The sequence below is a fragment of the Moschus berezovskii genome, chromosome X, assembly GCF_049115385.1.
Source record: "Moschus berezovskii isolate FMDL1 chromosome X, NW_MosBer_1.0, whole genome shotgun sequence".
Lineage (NCBI taxonomy): Eukaryota > Metazoa > Chordata > Mammalia > Artiodactyla > Moschidae > Moschus > Moschus berezovskii.
In genome coordinates this window covers 72954782-72975552 of record NC_142488.1, presented here as the reverse complement: position 1 = coordinate 72975552, position 20771 = coordinate 72954782, and the positions used below count along the sequence as shown (strand labels likewise).

At 38.0% G+C, this 20771-nt stretch overlaps 1 protein-coding gene across 1 annotated transcript in view; it reads left to right on the top strand.

Moving 5' to 3' along the window:
- Positions 1-20771, top strand: part of HDX (highly divergent homeobox) — a 237002-nt gene that overhangs the window by 165927 nt on the left and 50304 nt on the right. Inside the window, exon 6 of the mRNA XM_055438372.2 lies at positions 4606-4813. Within this exon, the coding sequence (XP_055294347.1) occupies positions 4606-4813 (208 nt within the window). The remainder of the gene's footprint in view (positions 1-4605; positions 4814-20771) is intronic.

Below are 20771 nucleotides of genomic sequence, written 5' to 3'. Positions count from 1 at the left end.
TGAAGCACAAGATGGAATGAAGATTTCCAGGAGAAATATCAATAACCTCAGATATGTAGATGACACCACCTTTATGGCAGAAAGTGAAGAGGAGCTAAAAAGCCTCTTGATGAAAGTGAAAGAGGAAAGTTTAAAAGTTGGTTTGAAGCTCAACATTCAGAAAACTAAGGTCATGGCATTTGGTCCCATCACTTCATGGGACATAGATGGAGAAACAGTGGAAACAGTGTCAGCCTTTATTTTTGGGGGCTCCAAAATCACTGCGGATGCTGATTGCAGCCATGAAATTAAAATATGCTTACTCCTTGGATGGAAAGTTATGCCCAACCTTAATAGTATATTAAAAAGCAGAGATATTACTTTGCCAACAAAGGTCCGCCTAGCCAAGGCTATGGTTTTTCCAGTGGTCATGTATGGATGTGAGAGTTGGACTGTGAAGAAAGCAGATCGCCGAAGAATTAATGCTTTTGAACTGTGGTGTTGGAGAAGACTCTTGAGAGTCCCTTGGACTGCAAGGAGATCCAACCAGTCCATTCTAAAGGAGATTAATCCTGGGTGTTCATTGGAAGGACTGATGCTGAAGCTGAAACTCCAATACTTTGGCCACCTCATGCAAAGAGTTGACTCACTGGAAAAGACTCTCATGCTGGGAGGCATTGGGGGCAGGAGGAGAAGGGGATGACAGAGAATGAGATGGCTGGATGGCATCACCGACTTGATGGTCATGTGTCTGAGTGAACTCTGAGAGTTGGTGACATGGGGTCGAAAATCATCGGACACGATTGAGCGACTAAACTGAAGTGATTACTATTAAGAAAATTGAATTAATCATTAAAAAATCTCCCCCTAAAATAAATCTATAGGCACTCAAAACCTACCGCTAACATTATATTTTAATTGTGAAAAATAGAAGCTTTCCCCGGAGGCCCGAAAAAAGATGTCCACTCTGGCCACCTTTATTATAGTAGTGGAAGTTCTAACCAGTACAATTAATTTCAAGAAAAGCAAATAAAAATACGTGATCATCTGCTTAGAAAGTCCTAAAAAATAAAACACTCCTACAACTAATAAGTGAATTCCCCTAAGTTGCTGGATACAAGATCATCATATAAAAACCAATTGCATGTCTGTATAGTTAAAAATGAACACAAACTGAAATTTAAGATACATTCTTTGCAATCACTCAAAAAATCAAATACATGAAACTCCTACAAAACATGTACAGGACTTAAATGTTGAAAACTACAAAACACTGATGAAAGGAATAAAAGTAATTCTAAGTAAATGTAGAGACATTCTGTGTGCACATACTGGAAGACCCAATATAGTAAAAACATCTGTTCTGTTCTGTTCAGTCGCTCAGTCGTGTCCGACTCTTAGCGACCCCATGAAGCACAGCACGCCAGGCCTCCCTGTCCATCACCAACTCCCAGAGTTCACTCAAACTCATGTCCATCAAGTCGGTGATGCCATCCAGCCATCTCATTCTCTGTCGTCCCCGTCTCCTCCTACCCTCAATCGCTCCCAGCATTAGAGTCTTTTCCAGTGAGTCAACTCTTTGCATGAGGTGGCCAAAGTATTGGAGTTTCAGCTTTAGCATCAGTCCTTCCAATGAACACCCAGGATTGATCTCCTTTATAATGGACTGGTTGGATCTCCTTGCAGTCCAAGGCACTCTCAAGAGTCTTCTCCAACACCACAGTTCAAAAGCATCAATTCTTCAGTGATCCACTTTCTTCACAGTCCAACTCTCACATCCAAACATCAAGTCCTCTCAAATTGTTATTCAGTTTTAGCATAATTCCTATAAAATTCCAGGAAGAGTTTTTGTTGATGTAGACAAGATATCTCTAAAATTCATATGGAAAGGAAATATGCTAGTATAGCCAAAACAGTTCTGGAAAAAAATAAGTGGAAGAAATTCATTTACCTAAGTTCAAGACTTATATAAGTACAGTAATCAAGACTGTATTAGCAGGGTGATAGATGTTGGAACTGAATAGAGAGTCCAGAAATTTTCCTGTACAACCATGGCCAGCTTAGCTAATTTTAACAAAGATGATGCAAAAACAATTCAGTGGAGGAAGTCTTTTCAAGAAATGATCTGGAACAACTGTATTTCTATTTAAAATGTAAATTACCTTAGACCTAAACCTCACACGTTAGACAAAAATGAATTCATAATGGATCAGGAAATTAAGTGTGAAAAATAAAACTATAAAAAATTAGATATTAATACAGCTCGGTGAAGAATTATTAGGAATGGTACTAAAAGCACAATCCACAAAATAATAAAAGCATTAGTTTCAACTTTATAAAAATTAAAAAAAAAAACTTTTGTGCTACAAAAAACCAGGAAGATGAAAATACAAGCTACAGACAAGGAGAAAATATTTGCCAGCTCCATATTTGGCAAAGAACTCATATCTGCTACAAAATGGAAGAAAATTTTGCAAAATCACAAATCTGACAAAAATTCATATCTAGAATATATAAACTACTCTAAAAACTCAGTACTAAAAGACCAACTTTATCACAAAATGGGCAAAAGACATGAAGAGACAGTTCACTGATAGGTGGATGGCAAAAAGTATGTGAAAATATTATCAATACTACTAGCCATTGGGAAAACCAAATTAAGAACTTGATGATCATTACTATATGCACAATTGAAAACAGCTAAATATATATGTATATATATTTATATTTATAATACCAAGTCCTAGCGAGAACACCAAGAAATTGCATCTCTCAATCATTGGTGGTAAGAATGTAAAATGGTACAACTTTTATGGAAACAGTTTGGCAGTTTCTTTTAAAATTAAACATATAATTACCATTTGACCCAGAAATTTTATCATTTGGCTTTTATAATAGAGAAATGAAAACTTACATCAGCACAAAAACCTGTTCAAAACTGTTCATAGGGGCTTTATAGCTGTTCTGTTAAGTTCAGTTCAGTTGCTCAGTCGTGTCTGACTCTTTGCGACCCCATGAATCACAGCACACCAGGCCTGCCTGTCTGTCACCAACTCCCAGGGTTCACTCAAACTTATGTACATCGAGTCGGTGATGCGATCCAGCCATCTCATTCTCTGTCGGCCCCTTCTCCTCCTGCCGCCAATCCCTCCCAGCATCAATCTTTTCCAGTGAGTCAACTCTTCACATGAGGTGGCCAAAGTATTGGAGTTTCAGCTTTAGCATCAGTCCTTCCAATGAACACCCAGGATTGATCTCCTTTAGAATGGACTGCTTAGATCTCCTTGCAGTCCCAGGCACTCTCAAGAGTCTTCTCCAACACCACAGTTCAAAAGCATCAATTCTTCGGTGATCCACTTTCTTCACAGTCCAACTCTCACATCCATACATTACCACTGGAAAAACCATAGCCTTGACTAGATGTCTCTTCTTTTTAATATGCTATCTATGTTGGTCTTAACTTTCCTTCCAAGGAGTAAGCGTCTTTTAATTTCCTGGCTGCAATCAGCATCTGCAGTGATTTTGGAGCCCCCCAAAAATAAAGTGTGACACTGTTTCCACTGTTTCTCCATCTATGTCCCATGAAGTGATGGGACCAGATGCCACGATCTTTGTTTTCTGAATGTTGAGTTCCAAGCCAACATTTTCACTCTCCTCTTTCACTTTCATCAAGAGGCTTTTTAGTTCTCCACTTTCTACAATAAGGGTGGTGTAATAGCTAAAAATTGGAATCAAGTGTCCTCCAACAAGTGAAGGGTTAAACAATCACTGCAAAGAAAAGGAAAGAAGCTGAATCATGGAAGACTTCTTAGCAATAAAAGGAATGGACTATTAGTACATGTAACTTGAATAAATCCCCAGGAAATAATGTTGAATGAGAAAAACCAATTTTTTGAATTTTTTTGTAGTCATATAAATGACACATTTATAGATGTGGAAAATACATTGATGGGTGTCAGGAGTTGAAGACAGCAGACAGGAGAAGAATGGTATGATAAAGGAACATAAAATTGTCAACACATATTGTACAATATCAATTTCCATTTTCTGTTATGGCTCTATAATTATAGAAAGTAAATTGAAGAAAATTGAACGAAGACAAATTTTTGTAATTTCCTGTAACTCCAAACTTATTTTAATATAACAAGTTTTAGAAATTGGTTTTAAATTTAATAAAATGGAATATTAGAATACTTAAAATACACAAGTAATCATCGTGGAGCCAAACAAAGTTACTAGAAAGTACATTTTCACCTAGGAAGATCAAGATTGGAATTAGGATATGAAATACATTTAGAGCTGCATGCCTGGTCCCTTTTGGGAAAGAATCATTTATGTTTCTTTTGAAATATTTGGTGGGTTATTTTCTCCAGAAAGAAAACAAAAGAAAAAGTTTTCTGCAACGGACTGCATGTTGCTTGAAAGTCTGATTATTAAGATAATAAAAAATTTAAAAATAGAAACATTTGTATTTTAGCTTATTGAGTAATAATAAAACTGCATTTTTCTCTGTACCTATTTATTCTTTACAATCATATTTTACGCAGCATCCATTCATTATTTTAATGGTAGAACTGCTAAGGTTTTTATTTTTACAAAACTTCCTCTTGTATTTCTCTTATAAAGACATGGATTGGGAATCGAAGAAGAAAATATCGTTTAATGGGGATTGAAGTTCCACCTCCAAGAGGAGGCCCTGCTGATTTTTCTGAGCAGCCCGAATATGGTTCTTTGTCTTCACTCACACCAGGAGAGGAAGCTGGTCCTGAAGTAGGAGAGGATAATGACAGAAATGATGAAGTATCCATCTGTTTGTCTGAAGCAAGTTCTCAAGGTATTTTATATTCTGCACCCCCTAATGATATATTTTGTGTATTTGATGCATTTTTGCTTGCTTTTCAGTTTACTGCACTTCAAATCTAAAGTCATCAAAATATTTGGTTAAATAGACATATTTTATTTATTTTCATTATATTTTAAAATAATATTCATATATATTTAAAGTGTATAAGTTTAGATATAAATATACATAATGAAATGATTACTATGGTCAAGCTAATTAACATATTCATCTCTTCACATAGTTACCTTTTTGTCTGTGTATGTAATGAGAGCACCTGAAATCTACTCCCAAAGCAAATTTCCAGCATACAATATAGGACATACAGTTGATCCTTGAGCAACATGGATTTGAACCGCATTGGTTCACTTTCAATAATACATTGGAAAAATTTTTGGAGATTTGCAACAATTTGGAAAAACCTGCAGACAATCCATGTGGCCTAGAAATATCAAAAAAGAAAAAGGTCTGTCATGAATACATAAAATATATGTAATATATGCAAAACATACAAAATATGTGTTAATCAATTGTTTATGCTATTGGTAAGTCAATAGTAGGTTATTAATAGTTTACTTTTGGAAAAGTCAAAAGTTATACTTGGATTTTTAACTGTGATGGGGCTTCCATGACCCTAACCCTCATGTTGTTATAAGGTCAACTATATTGTTAATTATTGTCATCATGCTCTATAATAGTTACCTAGACTTATCACATGTAATTGAAAGTTTCCACCCTTTTACCAAAATTTCCCTATTTTCCCCATGTCCCCACCTGGTACCTACCATTCTACTCTGCTTCTATATATTTGAGTTTTTTGATTCCACATATAAGTGAAATCATGCAGTATTTTTCTTCCTGTATTTGGCTTATTACAGTTAGCATAATGCCCTTTAGTTTCATCCAAGCACTTACAAATGGCAAGATTTTTAAAAGACTGAATAATATTCCATTGTATGTATATGCCACAGTTTCTTTAGCCATTCATCTGTCTATGGACACTTGCTTGCTTCCCTACCTTGGCTACTGTGACTAATACTGCAATGAACATGGAAGTGCAGATACCTCTTTGAGGTACTAATTTCATTTCCTTTGGATATATACGCAGAAGAGGGATTGTTGGATTTAAATTTAAAAATTAAATAGAAAAAATCATTATTAATTTGCTTAAGGAGCTTTCATACTGTTTTTCTTTTTTTTTCGTACTGTTTTTCATAATGGCTTTAACCCTTTTTTCACCAACATTTTTATTTTATCTTTTGGATTTTTAATGCTTCCACCTAAGCAGTCTCCCACATCATCATCACAAAAAGTAAAACTGATCTACCACAATAATGATCTCCCATGCTTAGAAAATATTTGCTATTACAACAATCCATAGATTATAGTACATGATTATTTTATTTTTTTGAATTTTAGTCAGTTTAAGTTAGAGTATTGTAACGAAAAACAGTATGGCATAATGTGATAAACAACAGGCTAGTAGCTGGGCAACCTGGGTGCGAGTCCTAGATCTTCTACTAACTGACTATGTGACTTCAGGCAAACTCTTTAATTCATCAGGCTTTAGTTTTCTTATGCACAAAATAAGGGAGTTAGGCTAGATCATCTTTATAATACTTCTTCAGTTCAGTTCAGTTCAGTCACTCAGTCGTGTCCGATTCTTGGCGACCCCATGAATCACAGCATGCCAGGCCTCCCTGTCCATCACCAACTACTGGAGTTCACTCAAACTCATGTCCATCGAGTCAGTGATGCCATCCAGCCATCTCATTCTCGGTCGTCCCCTTCTCCTCCCGCCCCCAACCTTTCCCAGCATCAGAGTCTTTTCCAGTGAATCAACTTGTCGCATGAGGTGAGTTTCCTTAAATAAGAATTCAAATAATAATATGTAATTATACCATTTGTCTATAAGAATAATTTTTCATTTGATTTCAAATACAGAAACAGTCCTCTTCTTACATCTTTATGAACACTTTTATTAAAGTTTAATTTACATAAAATAAAATTCATCCATTGCAAAGTAGACCATCCATTCAGTGGTTTGATTTAGTCACTCAGTCATGTCCAACTCTTTGTGACTCCATGGACTGTAGCCCGCCAGTCTCCTCTGTCCATGGGATTTTCCAGGCAAGAATGCTGGAGTGGGTTGCCATTTCCTTCTCCACGATTTTTAGTAAATTATATACAGTTGTACAGTCATCGCCATTTCTAAAATTGAATTTTAGAATAATCACTAAAATCCAATTGTAGAATATTTTTACCACTTCAAAAAACTAAAATCCAATTATAGAATGTTTTCATCACTTCAAAACATTTCCTTGAGACTGTTTTCAGTCAATATCCACTTCCACCTCAAAACCTAAGCAAAAAGAGATCTGATTTCTGAGTATGAAAATTTGTCTTTTCTGGGCATATCATAAAAGTGAAATTATATAATATATAGTGGGTTTTCTTTTTGCATCTATGATAGAGAAAATTTTGCATTGGCTTTTTTTAAATTATATTGATCAGGAGAGTAACACTATATTTTCTAATTTATTTTTACCTTTTAAGTTTGTTTATGGAGTTTTGAACAGTCACAACTTTTACTTGTAATTTTTCTGTTGTCAGATATAGCAGCTTTTTTCCTATATGGTTTGTGACTTCGGTATCATGATTAAAAAATTCTTCCTTGTACTACAATTATGTAAACATACCCCATATATGCTTCTTATTTCCTCATGGATTCATTTTTACAACTTGATATTTATCCCACCTAGAAATTGTTTTGCTTTAAGATGTGTGAAGACAATATCTAATTTTATTTTCCAAATGATTACCCAAATGCCCGTACAATATTTGTTGAATAGTCCAGCATGCTTCCAGTGAGTCTGTGTAGCTTTTAAAATGAAAGATGATAGATAGGAAAACGGCTCGACATTTATCTTGTCAAAAGGAAGCAGATGTTGATGTGTGCAGACTGACGCATTTACCTGTGTGCTGGATAGGTGTGCTATCTCTTTCCTACCATTTGAAGGAAATTCCAAAGTTGAATAATCAAGTGACTAGCAAAAGAGTTCCAGAAAAAGAAGAATTTCTCTTCTAACTGGTACAGTGCTTCTCAAATGGCCATGTCTCCAAGACCCATATCTCCAAATTGAGCAGGTGTTACACTTCCTCACAGCCTGACTGTCTGATAGCAATCGTTGGAGTATTGCAGAGAAGAACTTTAATGTACAATTTTAACAAGGAAATATGAAGATTGGAGAGAGGATGGGACTATGAGAACTGAAAAGCAGAGATCCTGAGACCTGGCTCAGACACAGATTTTCTAAAGTATCCTTCTGTCAGCACCCGGTCCTACCTTATTGAAGACAGTCTTTCTGACCATTGTTGGACTATATCCTGCTATCTGTTCCCTCAGGAAACAGGAATCTTCACAGAAGAAAGAGAAATTAACAACGAAGAGAAAGAGATCACAGGTGAAAGGAATATCATTTAATAAAGAGATTAAGCCCTGAGCCTTTGGAGTGGAAGCACTGACTCCAAGACTCTAGACTACAGAAGGACTAACCATAGGGAGTATCAAATAGTGAGAAATCACACAAAGGAAACCACTTGAATAAAAAACCCAGCATCATCCAACCACCAGTAGCACCCTGTGAAGGACACCTCATCTAAACAACAAACAAAACAACAATACAAACCCAGTCATCAGCAGACAAGATTGCCACCTCACTCGGCCTTGCCCATCAGAGGAAAAACAAACAAACAAATGAAAACTCAGCAAAAACCTCACCCTATAAGAATCATACACAGACCACTGGACCAACCTTAGGAGGGCAGAAACCAAAAGGAAGAAAGAATTCAACCTTGCAGCCTAGGAAAGTAGTAGTAGTAAAGTCTCTCAGTCGTGTCCGACTCTTTGCAACCCAGTGGATGGTAGCCTACCAACCTTCTCCATCCATGGGATTCTCCAGGCAAGAATACTGGAGTGGGTTACCATTTCCTTCTCCAGAGGATCTTCCTGACCCAGGGATCGAACCCGGGTCTCCTGCATTGGAGGCAGATACTTTAACCTCTGAGCCACAAGGGAAGCTCAAACACAATAAGGTTTAAAAAAAAAAGAAAAGTCAGAGAAATGCTACACAAATGAAGGAACAAGCTAGAAACACAGAAGTCCAAATAAATGAAGAAAGAAAGTGAAAGTGATGTCTCTCAGTTGTATCTGACTGTTTGTGACCCCATGGACTGTAGTCTACTAGACTCCTTTGTCTGTGGGATTCTCCAGGTGAGAATAATGGAGTGGGTTGCCACGTCCTTCTCCAGGAGATCTTCCCAACCCAGGGATCTAATCTGGTCTCCCACATTGCAGGCAGACGCTTTACCATCTGAGCCACCAGGGAAGCTCTAATAATAAATGAAGAGGAAATAGGAAAACTGCCTGAAAAAGAATTCCGAATAATGATAGTAAAGATGATCAAAAACCTTGAAAACAAAATGAAGAAAATGCAAAAATCAATTAACATAGAACTAGAAGAATTAAACAATAAACATACCGAGACAAACAACACAATTATCGAAATTAAAAATACTCTAAAAGGATTCAATAGCAGAATATCTGAAGCAGAACAAATCAATGAGGTGGAATATAAAATGGTGGAAATAACTACTGAAGAGCAGAATAAGTAAAATAATGAAAAAAACTTAGGATAGTCTCAGAGACCTCTGGGACAATAGCAAACAACCAACATTCAAATTATAGGGGTCACAGAAGAAGAAGAAAAAAAAAAGGTATGAGAAAATTTTTAAAAAGATTAGAGTTGAAAATTTCCCCAATCAAGTCCAAGAGGCACAAAGAGTCCCATACAGATAAACCCAAGGAGAAACATGCCAAAGCACATATTCAGTTCAGTTCAGTTGCTCAGTCGTGTCTGACTCTTTGCGACCCCATGAATCACAGCACGCCAGGCCTCTCTGTCCATCACCAACTCCCGGAGTTCACTCAAATTCATGTCCATTGAGTCGGTGATGCCATCCAGCCATCTAATTCTCTGTCGTCCCTGTCTCCGCCCACTCCCAATCCTCCCTAACATCAAAGTCTTTTCCAGTGAGTCAACTCGTCGCATGAGGTGGCCAAAGTATTGCAGTTTCAGCTTTAGCATCAGTCCTTCCAATGAACAACCAGGATTGATCTTTAGAATGGACTGGTTGCATCTCCTTGCAGTCCAAGGGACACTCAAGAGTCTTCTCCAGCACCACAGTTCAAAAGCATCAATTCTTCGGCAATCAGCTTTCTTCATAGTCCAACTCTCACATCCATACATGACCACGGGAAAAACCATAGCCATGACTAAACGGACCTTGGTTGGCAAAGTAATGTCTCTGCTTTTTAATACGCTATCTGGGTTGGTCATAACTTTCCTTCCAAGGAGTAAGCGTCTTTTAATTTCATGGCTGAAATCAGCATCTGCAGTGATTTTGGAGCCCCCAAAAATAAAGTCTGACACATGAGTTTGAGTGAACTCTGGGAGTTGGTGATGGACAGGGAGGCCTGGCGTGCTGTGATTCATGGGGTCGCAAAGAGTCAGACACGACTGAGCGACTGAACTGAACTGAACTGAACTGTTTCCACTGTTTCCCCATCTATTTCCCATGAAGTGATGGGACCAGATGCCACCAAACCAGCTTTACAACAAATGTTAACGGGATTTAGGTAGTCAAGAAATAGAAGAAAAGAAAAAAGATCTATGAAATCACCCCAAACAATTAGGAAAATGGCAATAGGAACATATATATCAATAATTACTTTAAATCCAAATGGTTTAAATGCTCCTACCAAAAGACACAGACTGGCTGAAGGTATATAAAAACAAGACCCATATATATGCTGTCTACAAGGAAACCCACTTCAGACCTAAAGACACATATAGACAGAAAAGTGAGAGGATGGAAAAATATATTCTATGCAAATGGGAAGCAAAAGAAAACTGCAGTAGCAATTCTCATGTAAAACAAAATAGACCTTAAAATAAAGAATATTACAAGAGATGAGGAAGGACACTACATAATGATCCAGGGGTCAATCCAAGAGGAATACATAACAGTTGTAAATATCTATGCACCCAACATAGGAGCACTTCAATATATAAGACAAACACTAACAGAAATTAAAGGAAAATTTGACAGTAACACAATAATATTAGGAGACTTTAACACCCATTCACACCAATGGACAGATCATCAAAACAGAACATTAATAAGGAAACACAAGTCTTAAATTGTAGATGAGATGATATGGATCTCACTGATATCTTCAGGACATTCCATCCAAATGCAGAAGAATACACTTTCTTCTCAAGTGCACATGGAACAATCTCCAGGATAGACCACATCTTGGATCACAAATCAAACCTCAGTGAATTTAAGAAAATTGAAATCACATTAAGCATCTTTTCTGACCACAAGGCTATGAGACTAGATGTCATTTACAAGAAACAAACAGTAAGAAACACAAACACACGGAGATTAAACAGTACATTTCTAAATAACCAACAGGTTACTGAAGAAATTAAAAGGAACATAAAAATAAGTTCTAGAAACAAACGATAATGAAAACATGACAACTCAAAACCTATGGTATACAGGAAAAGCAGTTCTAATGGGGAAGTTAATAGAAGTACAATCCTACGTCAAGTAACAAGAAAAACATTAAATAGACAGCGTAACTTTACACTTAAAACCACTGGAAAAAGAACAAAAATCTCCAAAATTATTAGAAGGAAAGAAATCATAAAGATCCGAGCAGAAATAAATGAAAAAGAAATGAGAAACAATAGTAAAGATTAATAAAACTAAAAGGCGGCTTTTTGAGGAGATGAACAAAAGTGGCAAACCCTTAGCCAGACTAATCAAGATAAAAAAGAAGAATCAAATCAGGGGAGCATGGAAAGATGGCAGAGGAATAGGATGGGTCGACCACTTTCTCCCCCACAAAATCAGCAAAAGAACATTTGAACGCTGAGTAAATCCCACAAAACAACTTCTGAATACCGGCAGAGGACATCAGGCACTCAGAAAAGCAGCCCATAGTCATGGAAAGGAGGTAGGAAATAGTATAAAAAATAAAAAGTGAGACAAAAGAGGGAGGGACGGAGCTCCATCCAGGGAAGGGAGGCTTAAAAAAAAAGAGAAGTTTCCAAACACCTGGAAACACGGGTGAATGGAACTTCAGAGGGCCGCATAACTGGGAGACAAAAATAATTAAAACTCACAGACTAAGTGCCCAGAGGAAACTCTCAGTGGAGAAGTGGTGAAGACGCCCGCGCCCCCCACTCTCAAGCGGGGGCTGGGCAGGGAGGCTTAGAGAGAGAACAGGCTGCAGAGCTTAGAGGAAGAACCAGGCTTCAATGCCCCAGGGCAAACTTAAAACAGCAAAGCAGACACTGCTGCTAAAAGGTGAAAAGGCTACGAAAAGCCTGCAAAAAGCCCCAACCCAGGACTCCGCCAGCCCCGCCCACAAAACAGGGCCCTGAGCAGAGCGAGCCAGCAGCGGGTGGCCCATCCCCCAGCCCCCGCCGACACGGGAGGGGAAGGCAGCCAGCACTGGAGCGGGGGCAGCCACAGCCCCAGAGAGGCTTCCAGTGCCAAGCTGTAGGCAGGCTCCCTTGCTGGCCAGGACTTCTTGAGTTCGGGCCGGTCAATATCTGCCTGAGGAAGTGAGCCGGTTGTATACCCAGAAAACCGAGCGGCAGGGACCAGGAAGGCGATAAGTCTCAGCGACTGTGCTCACCAAATGCCTGGTCACCTGAGCTGCTTGGACCGGGGAAGACACAAAACTCAGGCCCAGCCAAGTCTGCGCCTTTGTGGAGTACCCAAGGACCTGAACCTGAGCCGCTCAGACCTGGGAAGTGCATGTAACCCAGCGCCAGCCATGGACAGCTCCCAGCAGATCAACCTAGAGCCTAAGCAGCATAAACAGGGAAAGCACACACGCCTCTAGCAGGAGCATTCCCAGTGTAGCCGAGACATTGTGAGCACTCCCCACAGATGCGAGGGATATTTGTTAGCTGCGTACCTCCCTCCCCACAGAAGGACTGAACAGGTGAGCCGGGAAAAAAAAAGTGTCCAACACCGCATCCTGGTGTCAGGACGGGAATTAGACACTGAGGAGACCAGAAAACAGAAGAGCTTTTTCAACAGAAGGAACTGCCTTGGAAGTAGCAGAGGGAGAAGCCTTGAGCCTACTGCAAGAATAAGATTGAAAAACAGAGGCAGAGGCTTAAGGCCAAATCCTGAGAACACCAGAGGTCTCCTGTTCCAGAGAACATTAGTTGATAGGTATTCATCAAATGCCTCCATACATACACTGAAACCAGGCACCATCCAAGGATCAACAAGTTTCAGTGAAAGGCATACTACACAAACTATCCAGCAACACAGGAGAATAGCACTGAGCTTCAATATACAGGCTGCCCAAAGCCACTCCAAACCCACGGACATCTCAAACTCATTACTGGACACTTCATTGCACTCCAGAAAGAAGAAATCCAGCTCCACCCACCAGAACATCGATACAACTTTCCATAACCAGGGAACCTTGAAAAGTCACCCATCCAACCACACACACAATGAGGTAACTTCATAATAAAGAGAACTCCACAAACTGCCAGAAGACGGAAAAGACACCCCGAACACAGCAATATAAGCAAGATGAAGAGGCAGAGAAATACCCAGCAAGTAAAGGAACAGGATAAATGCCCAACAACACAAAAAAAAGAGGAAGATATTGGGAACCTACCCGATAAAAAATTTCGAATTATAATTGTGAAAATGATTCAAAATCTGGAAAGCAAAATGAAGTTACAGATAAATAAACTGGAGAAAAGGGTTGAGAAGATGCAAGAAATGTTTAATAAGGAATAAGACGAAATAAAAAAGAGTCAATATACAATGAATAACCCAGACGACCTGATCTGCCTCTTGAGAAACCTGGATGCAGGTCAGGAAGCAACAGTTAGAATTGGACATGGAACAACAGACTTGGTTCCAAATAGGAAAAGGAATACGTCAAGGCGGTATATTGTCATCTTGCTTATTTAACTTATATGCAGAGTACATCATGAGGAACACTGGGCTGGAAGAAGCACAAGCTGGAATCAAGATTGCTGGGAGAAATATCAATAACCTCAGATATGCAGATGACACTACCCTTATGGCAGAAAGTGAAGACGAACTCAAAAGCCTCTTGATGAAATTGAAAGAGGAGAGTGAAAAGTTGGATTGAAGCTCAACATTCAGAAAACAAAGATCATGGCATCTGGTCCCATCACTTCATGGGAAACAGAAAGAAAACAGTGGAAACAGTGTCAGACTTTATTTTTGAGGGCTCCAAAATCACTGCAGATGCTGATTGCAGCCATGAAATTAAAAGACGCTTACTCCTTGGAAGGAAAGTTATGATCAATCTAGATAGTATATTAAAAAGCAGAGACATTACTTTGCCAACCAAGGTCCGTCTAGTGAAGGCTATGGTTTTTCCCGTGGTCATGTATGGATGTGAGAGTTGGACTGTGAAGAAAGCTGATCGCCTAAGAATTGATGCTTTTGAACTGTGGTGTTTGAGAAGACTCTTGAGATTCCCTTGTACTGCAAGGAGATCCAACCAGTCCATTCTAGAGGAGATCAATCCTGGGTGTTCATTGGAAGGACTGATGCTGAAGCTGAAACTGAAATACTTTGTCCACCTCATGCCACGAGTTGACTCACTGGAAAAGACTCTGATGCTGGGAAAGGTTGGAGGCGGGAGGAGAAGGGGACGACAGAGAATGAGATGGCTGGATGGCATCACCGACTCTGTGAACATGAGTTTGAGTGAATTCCGGGAGTTTGTGATACACAGGGAGGCCTGGCGTGCTGTGATTCATGGGGTCGCAGAGAGTCGAACATGACTGAGCGACTGAAATGAACTGAAATGAACTGAATTGAATGCAATAGATGAGATCAGAAACACTCTTGAGGGAACAAACAGTAGAATAACGGAGGCAGAAGACAGGATAAGCGAGCTAGAAGATAGAATTTTAGACATAAATGAAACAAAGATGGAAAAAGAAAAAAGAATTAAAAGAAATTAGGACGATATTAGAGACATATGGGACAATATTAAACGCCCCAGCATTCGAATCATAGGAGTCCCAGAAGAAGAAGACAAAAAGAAAGACCATGAGAGAATACTTGAGGAGATAATAGTTGAAAATTTCCCTAAAATGGGGAAGGAAATAATCACCCAAGTCCAAGAAACCCAGAGAGTCCCCAACAGGATAAACCCAAGGGGAAATACCCCAAGGCACATATTAATCAAATTAACAAAGAACAAATATTAAAAGCAGCAAAGGAAAAACAACAAATGACACGCAAAGGAATCCAAATAAGGATAACAGCTGATCTTTCAGCAGAAACTCTTCATGCCAGGAGGGATTGGCAAGACATACTTAAAGTGATGAAAGAAAGTAACCTACGGCCCAGATTACTATATCCAGCAGGGATCTCATTAAAATATGAAGGAGAAATCAAAAGCTTTACAGACAAGCAAAAGCTGAGAGAATTCAGCATTACCAAACCAGCTCTCCAACAAATACTAAAGGATCTTCTCTAGACAGGAAACACAGAAAGGGTGTATAAACTCGAACCCAAAACAATAAAGAAAATGCCAAAGGGATCATACTTATCAATAATCACCTTAAACATAAATGGGTTGAATGCCCCAACCAAAAGACAAAGGCTGGCTGAATGGATACAAAAACAAGACCCCCATATATATTGTCTACAAAAGCCCCACCTCAAAACTAGGGACACGTACAGACTAAAAGTGAAGGGCTGGAAAAAGACATTCCATGCAAATAGAGACCAAAAGAAAGCAGAAGTAGTAATACTCATATCAGATAAAATAGATTTTAAAACAAAGGCTGTGAAAAGAGACAAAGAAGGAAACTACATAATGATCAAAGGATCAATCCAAGAAGAAGATATAACAATTATAAGTATTTATGCAGCTAACATAGGAGCACCACAATATGTAAGAAAATTACTAACAAGTATGAAAGGGGAGATTAACAATAATACGATAATAGTGGGAGACTTTAATACCCGACTCAGACCTATGGATAGATCAACTAAACAGAAAATTGGCAAGGAAACACAATCTTTAAATGATACAATAGACCAGTTAGACTTAATAGATCTCTATATGACATTTCACCCCAAAACAATGAAATTCAACTTTTTCTCAAGTGCACACGGAACCTTTTCCAGGATAGATCACACCCTGGGCCATAAATCTAGCCTTGGTATATTCAAAAAAACTGAAATCATTCCAAGCATCTTTTCTGACCACAATGTAGTAAGATTAGATCTCAATTACAGGAGAAAAACAATTAAAAATGCCAACATATGGAGGCTGAACAACACGCTGCTGAATAATGAACAAATCATAGAAGAAATTAAAAGAGAAACAAAAATATCCATAGAAATGAATGAAAATGAAAACACAACAACCCAAAACCTCTGGGACACTGTTGAAGCAGTGCTAAGGGGGAAGTTCATAGCAATACAGGCACACCTCAAGAAACAAGAAAAAAGTCAACTAAACAGCCTAACTCTACATCTAAAGAAACTAGAAAAGGAAGAAATGAAGAACCCCAGGGTTAGTAGAAGGAAAGAAATCTTAAAAATTAAGGCAGAGATAAATGCAAAAGAAACAAAAGAGACCATAGCAAAAATCAACAAAGCCAAAAGCTGGTTCTTTGAGAAGGTAAATAAAATTGACAAACCACCAGCCAGACTCATCAAGAAACAAAGGGAGAAGAACCAAATCAATAAAATTAGAAATGAAAATGGAGAGATCACAACTGACAACACAGAAATACAAAGGATTATTAGAGAATACTATCAGCAATTATATGGCAATAAAATGAATAACTTGGAAGGAATGGACAAATTCCTAGAAAAGTACAGCTTTCCAAAACTGAACCAGGAAGAAATAGAAAATCTGAACAGACCCATCATAAGCGCAGAACTAGAGGAGGTAATCAGAAATGGCTGAGTAATAATCCATTGTGTATATTTACCCAAGCTTTCTTATCCATTCATCTGCAGATGGACATCTAGGTTGCTTCCATGTCCTGGCTATTACAGACAGTGCTACAATGAACATTGCAGTACATGTGTCTCTTTCAATTCTGGTTGTCTCGGTGTGTATGCCCAGGAGTGTGATTGCTGGGTCATATGGCAGTTCTATTTCCAGATTTTTAAGGAATCTCCACACTGTTCTCCATAGTGGCTGTACTAGTTTGCATTCCCACCAACAGTGTAAGAGGGTTTCCTCTTTTCCACACCCTCTCCAGCATTTCTTGCTTGTAGACTTTTGGATAGCAGCCATTCTGACTGGCGTGAAATGGTACCTCATTGCAGTTTGGATTTGCATTTCTCTGATTATGAGTGATGTTGAGCATCTTTTCATGTGTTTGGTAGCCATCTGTATGTCTTCTTTGGAGAAATGTCTTTTTAATTCTTTAGCCCATTTTTTTCATTGGGTCGTTTATTTTTCTGGAATTGAGCTGCAGGAGTTGCTTGTATATTTTTGAGATTAATTCTTTGTCAGTTCCATCATTTGCTACTATTTTCTCCCATTCTGAAGGCTGTATTTTCACCTTGCTTATAGTTTCCTTTGCTGTGCAGAACCTTTTAATTTTAATTAGTCCCATTTGTTTATTTTTGCTTTTATTTCCAATATTCTTGTAGGTGTGTCATAGAGGGTCCTGCTGTGATTTATGTCAGAGAGTGTTTTCCCTATATTCTCCTCTAGGAGTTTTATGATCTTTAATCCATTTTGAGTTTATTTTTGTGTATGGTGTTAAGGAGTGTTCTAGTTTCATTCTTTTACAAGTGGTTAACCAGTCTTCCCAGCACAAATTGTTAAAAAGGTTGTCTTTTCTCCATTGAATATTCTTGCCTCCTTTGTCAAAGTTAAGGTGTCCATACGTTAGTGGATTTATCTCTGAGCATTCTAATTTGTTCCGTTGATCTATATTTTTGTCTTTGTGTCTGTACTGTACTCTCTTGATGACAGTGGCTTTGTCGTAGAGCCTGAAGTCAGGAAGGTTGATTCCTCCAGTTCCATTCTTCTTTCTGAAGATTGTTTTGGCTATTCGAGCTTTATTGTATTTCCATACAAGTTGTGAAATCATTTGTTCTAGTTCTGTGAAAAACACCATTGGTACCTTGATAGGGAGTCCATTTAATCTATAGATTGCTTTGGGTTGAATACTCATTTTCACTATATTGCTTCTTCTGATCCATGAACACAGTATATTTCTCCATCTATCTTTGATTTCTTTCACAAGTATTTTATAGTTTTTTATATATAGGTCTTTTGTTTCTTTAGATAGATATATTCTATTTTATTCTTTTTGTTGCAGTGGTGAATGGAATTGTTTCCTTAATTTCTCTTTCTATTTTCTCCTTATTAGAGTATAGGAATGCAAGGGATTTCTGTGTGTTGACTTTATATCCTGCAATTTTACTGTATTCATAGATTAGCTGTAGTAATTTTCTGGTAGAGTCTTTAGGGTTTTCTGTGTAGAGTATCATGTCATCTGCAAACAGTGAGAGTTTTACTTCTTCTTTTCTAATTTGGATTCCTTTTGTGTCTTTTTCTGCTCTGATTGCTATGGTCAAAACTTCCAAAACTATGTTGAATAGTAGTGGTGAGAGTGGGCACCCTTGCCTTGTTCCTGACTTTAGGGGAAATGCTTTCAATCTTTCAACTTTGATGATAATGTGTGCTGTGCGTTTGTCATATATAGCTTTTATTATGTTGAGGTATGTTCTTTCTATTCCTGCTTTCTGGAGGTTTTTATCATAAATGGATGTTCAATTTTGTAAGTCTTTCTCTAAATCTGTTGAGATAATCATATGACTTTTATTTTTCAATTTGTTAGTGTGGTGTATTACATTGATTAATTGTGGATATTGAAGAATCCTTGCAGCCCTGGGATAAAGCCCACTTGGTCATGATGTGTGATCTTTTTAATGTGTTGTTGCATTCTGTTTGCTAGAATTTTGTTAAGAATTTTTGCATCTATGTTCATCAGTGATATTAGCCTGTAGTTTTCTTTTTCTGTGGCATCTTTGTCAGATTTTGGTATTAGAGTGACGGTGGCCTTATAGAATGAGTTTGGAATTTTCTGGAAGAGATTGAGTAGGATAGGTGTTAGCTCTTCTCTAAATTTTTGGTCGAATTCAACTGTGAAGCCGCCTGGACCTGGGCTTTGTTTGCTGGAAAATTTCTAATTGCAGTTTCAATTTCTGTGCTTCTGATGAGTCTGTTTAGATTTTCCACTTCTTCCTGGTTCAGTTTTGGAAAGTTGTACTTTTCTAAGAATTTGTCCATTTCTTCCTATTCTTCCATTTTATTGGCATATAATTGCTGACAGCAGTCTCTTATGATCTTTTGTATTTCTGTATTGTCTGTTGTGATCTCTCCATTTTCATTTCTAATTTTGTTGAAATGGTTTTTCTCCATTTGTTTCTTGATGAGTCTGGCCAATGGTTTGTCAATTTTATATATCCTCTCAAAGAACCAGCTTTTGGCTTTGTTGATTTTTGCTATGGTCTCTATTGTTTCTTTTGTATTTATTTCTGCCCTAATTTTTAAGATTTCTTTCCTGGTGTTCTTCACTTCTTTTTCCAGTTACTTTAGGTGTAGATTTAGGTTATTTAGTTGACTTTTTTCTTGTTTCTTGAGGTATGTTTTTATTGCTATGAACCTTCCCCTTAGCACTGATTTTACAGTGTCCCAGGGGTTTTGGGTTGTAGTGTTTTCATTTTCATTCATTTATATGCATATTTTGATTTCTTTTTTGATTTCTTCTGTGATCTGTTGTTTGTTCACCACCGTGTAGTTCAGCCTCCATATGTTGGAATTTTTAATAGTTTTTCTCCTGTAACTGAGATCTAATCTTACTGCATTGTGGTCAGAAAAGTTGCTTGAAATGATTTCAATTTTTTTGAATTTACCAAGGCTACATTTATGGCCCAGCATGTGATCTATCCTGAAGAAAGTTCCGTGTGTGCATGAAAAGAAGGTGAAATTCATTGTTTTGGGTTGAAATGTCCTATAGATATCGATTAGGTATAACTGGTCTATTGTATCATTTAATGTTTGTGTTTCCTTGTTAATTTTCTGTTTAGTTGATCCATACATAGGTGTGAGTGGCGTATTAAAATCTCCCACTATTATTGTGTTATTGCTATTTTCCCCTTTCATACTTGTTAGCATTTGTCTTACATATTGCAGTGCTCCTATGTTGGGTGCATGTATATTTAAAATTGTTATATCTTCTTCTGGGATTGATCCTTTGATCATTATGTAGTGTCCTTCTTTGTCTCTTTTCACAGCCTTTGTTTTCAAGTCTATCTTACCTGATATGAGTATTGCTACTCCTGATTTCTTTTGGTCTCTATTTTCATGGAATAACTTTTTCCAGCCCTTCACTTTCAGTCTGTATGTTTCCCTTGTTTCGAGGTGAGACTCTTGTAGACACCATATGTAAGGGTCTTGTTTTTGTACCCATTCAGCCAGTCTTTGTCTTTTGGTTGGGGCATTCAACCGATTTACATTTAAGGCAATTATTGATGAGGATGATCCCATTGCCATTTACTTTATCATTTGGGGTTCGAGTTTATACACCTTTTCTGTGTTTCCTGTCTAGAGAAGATCCTTTAGCATTTGTTGGAGAGCTGGTTTGGTGGTGCTGAATTCTCTCAGCCTTTGCTTCTCTGTAAAGCTATTGATTTCTCCTTCATATTTGAATGAGATTCTTGCTGGGTACAGTAATCTGGGCTGTAGGTTATTTTCTTTCATCACTTTAATTATGTCCTGCCATTCCCTCCTGGCCCTCCTGGCCTGAAG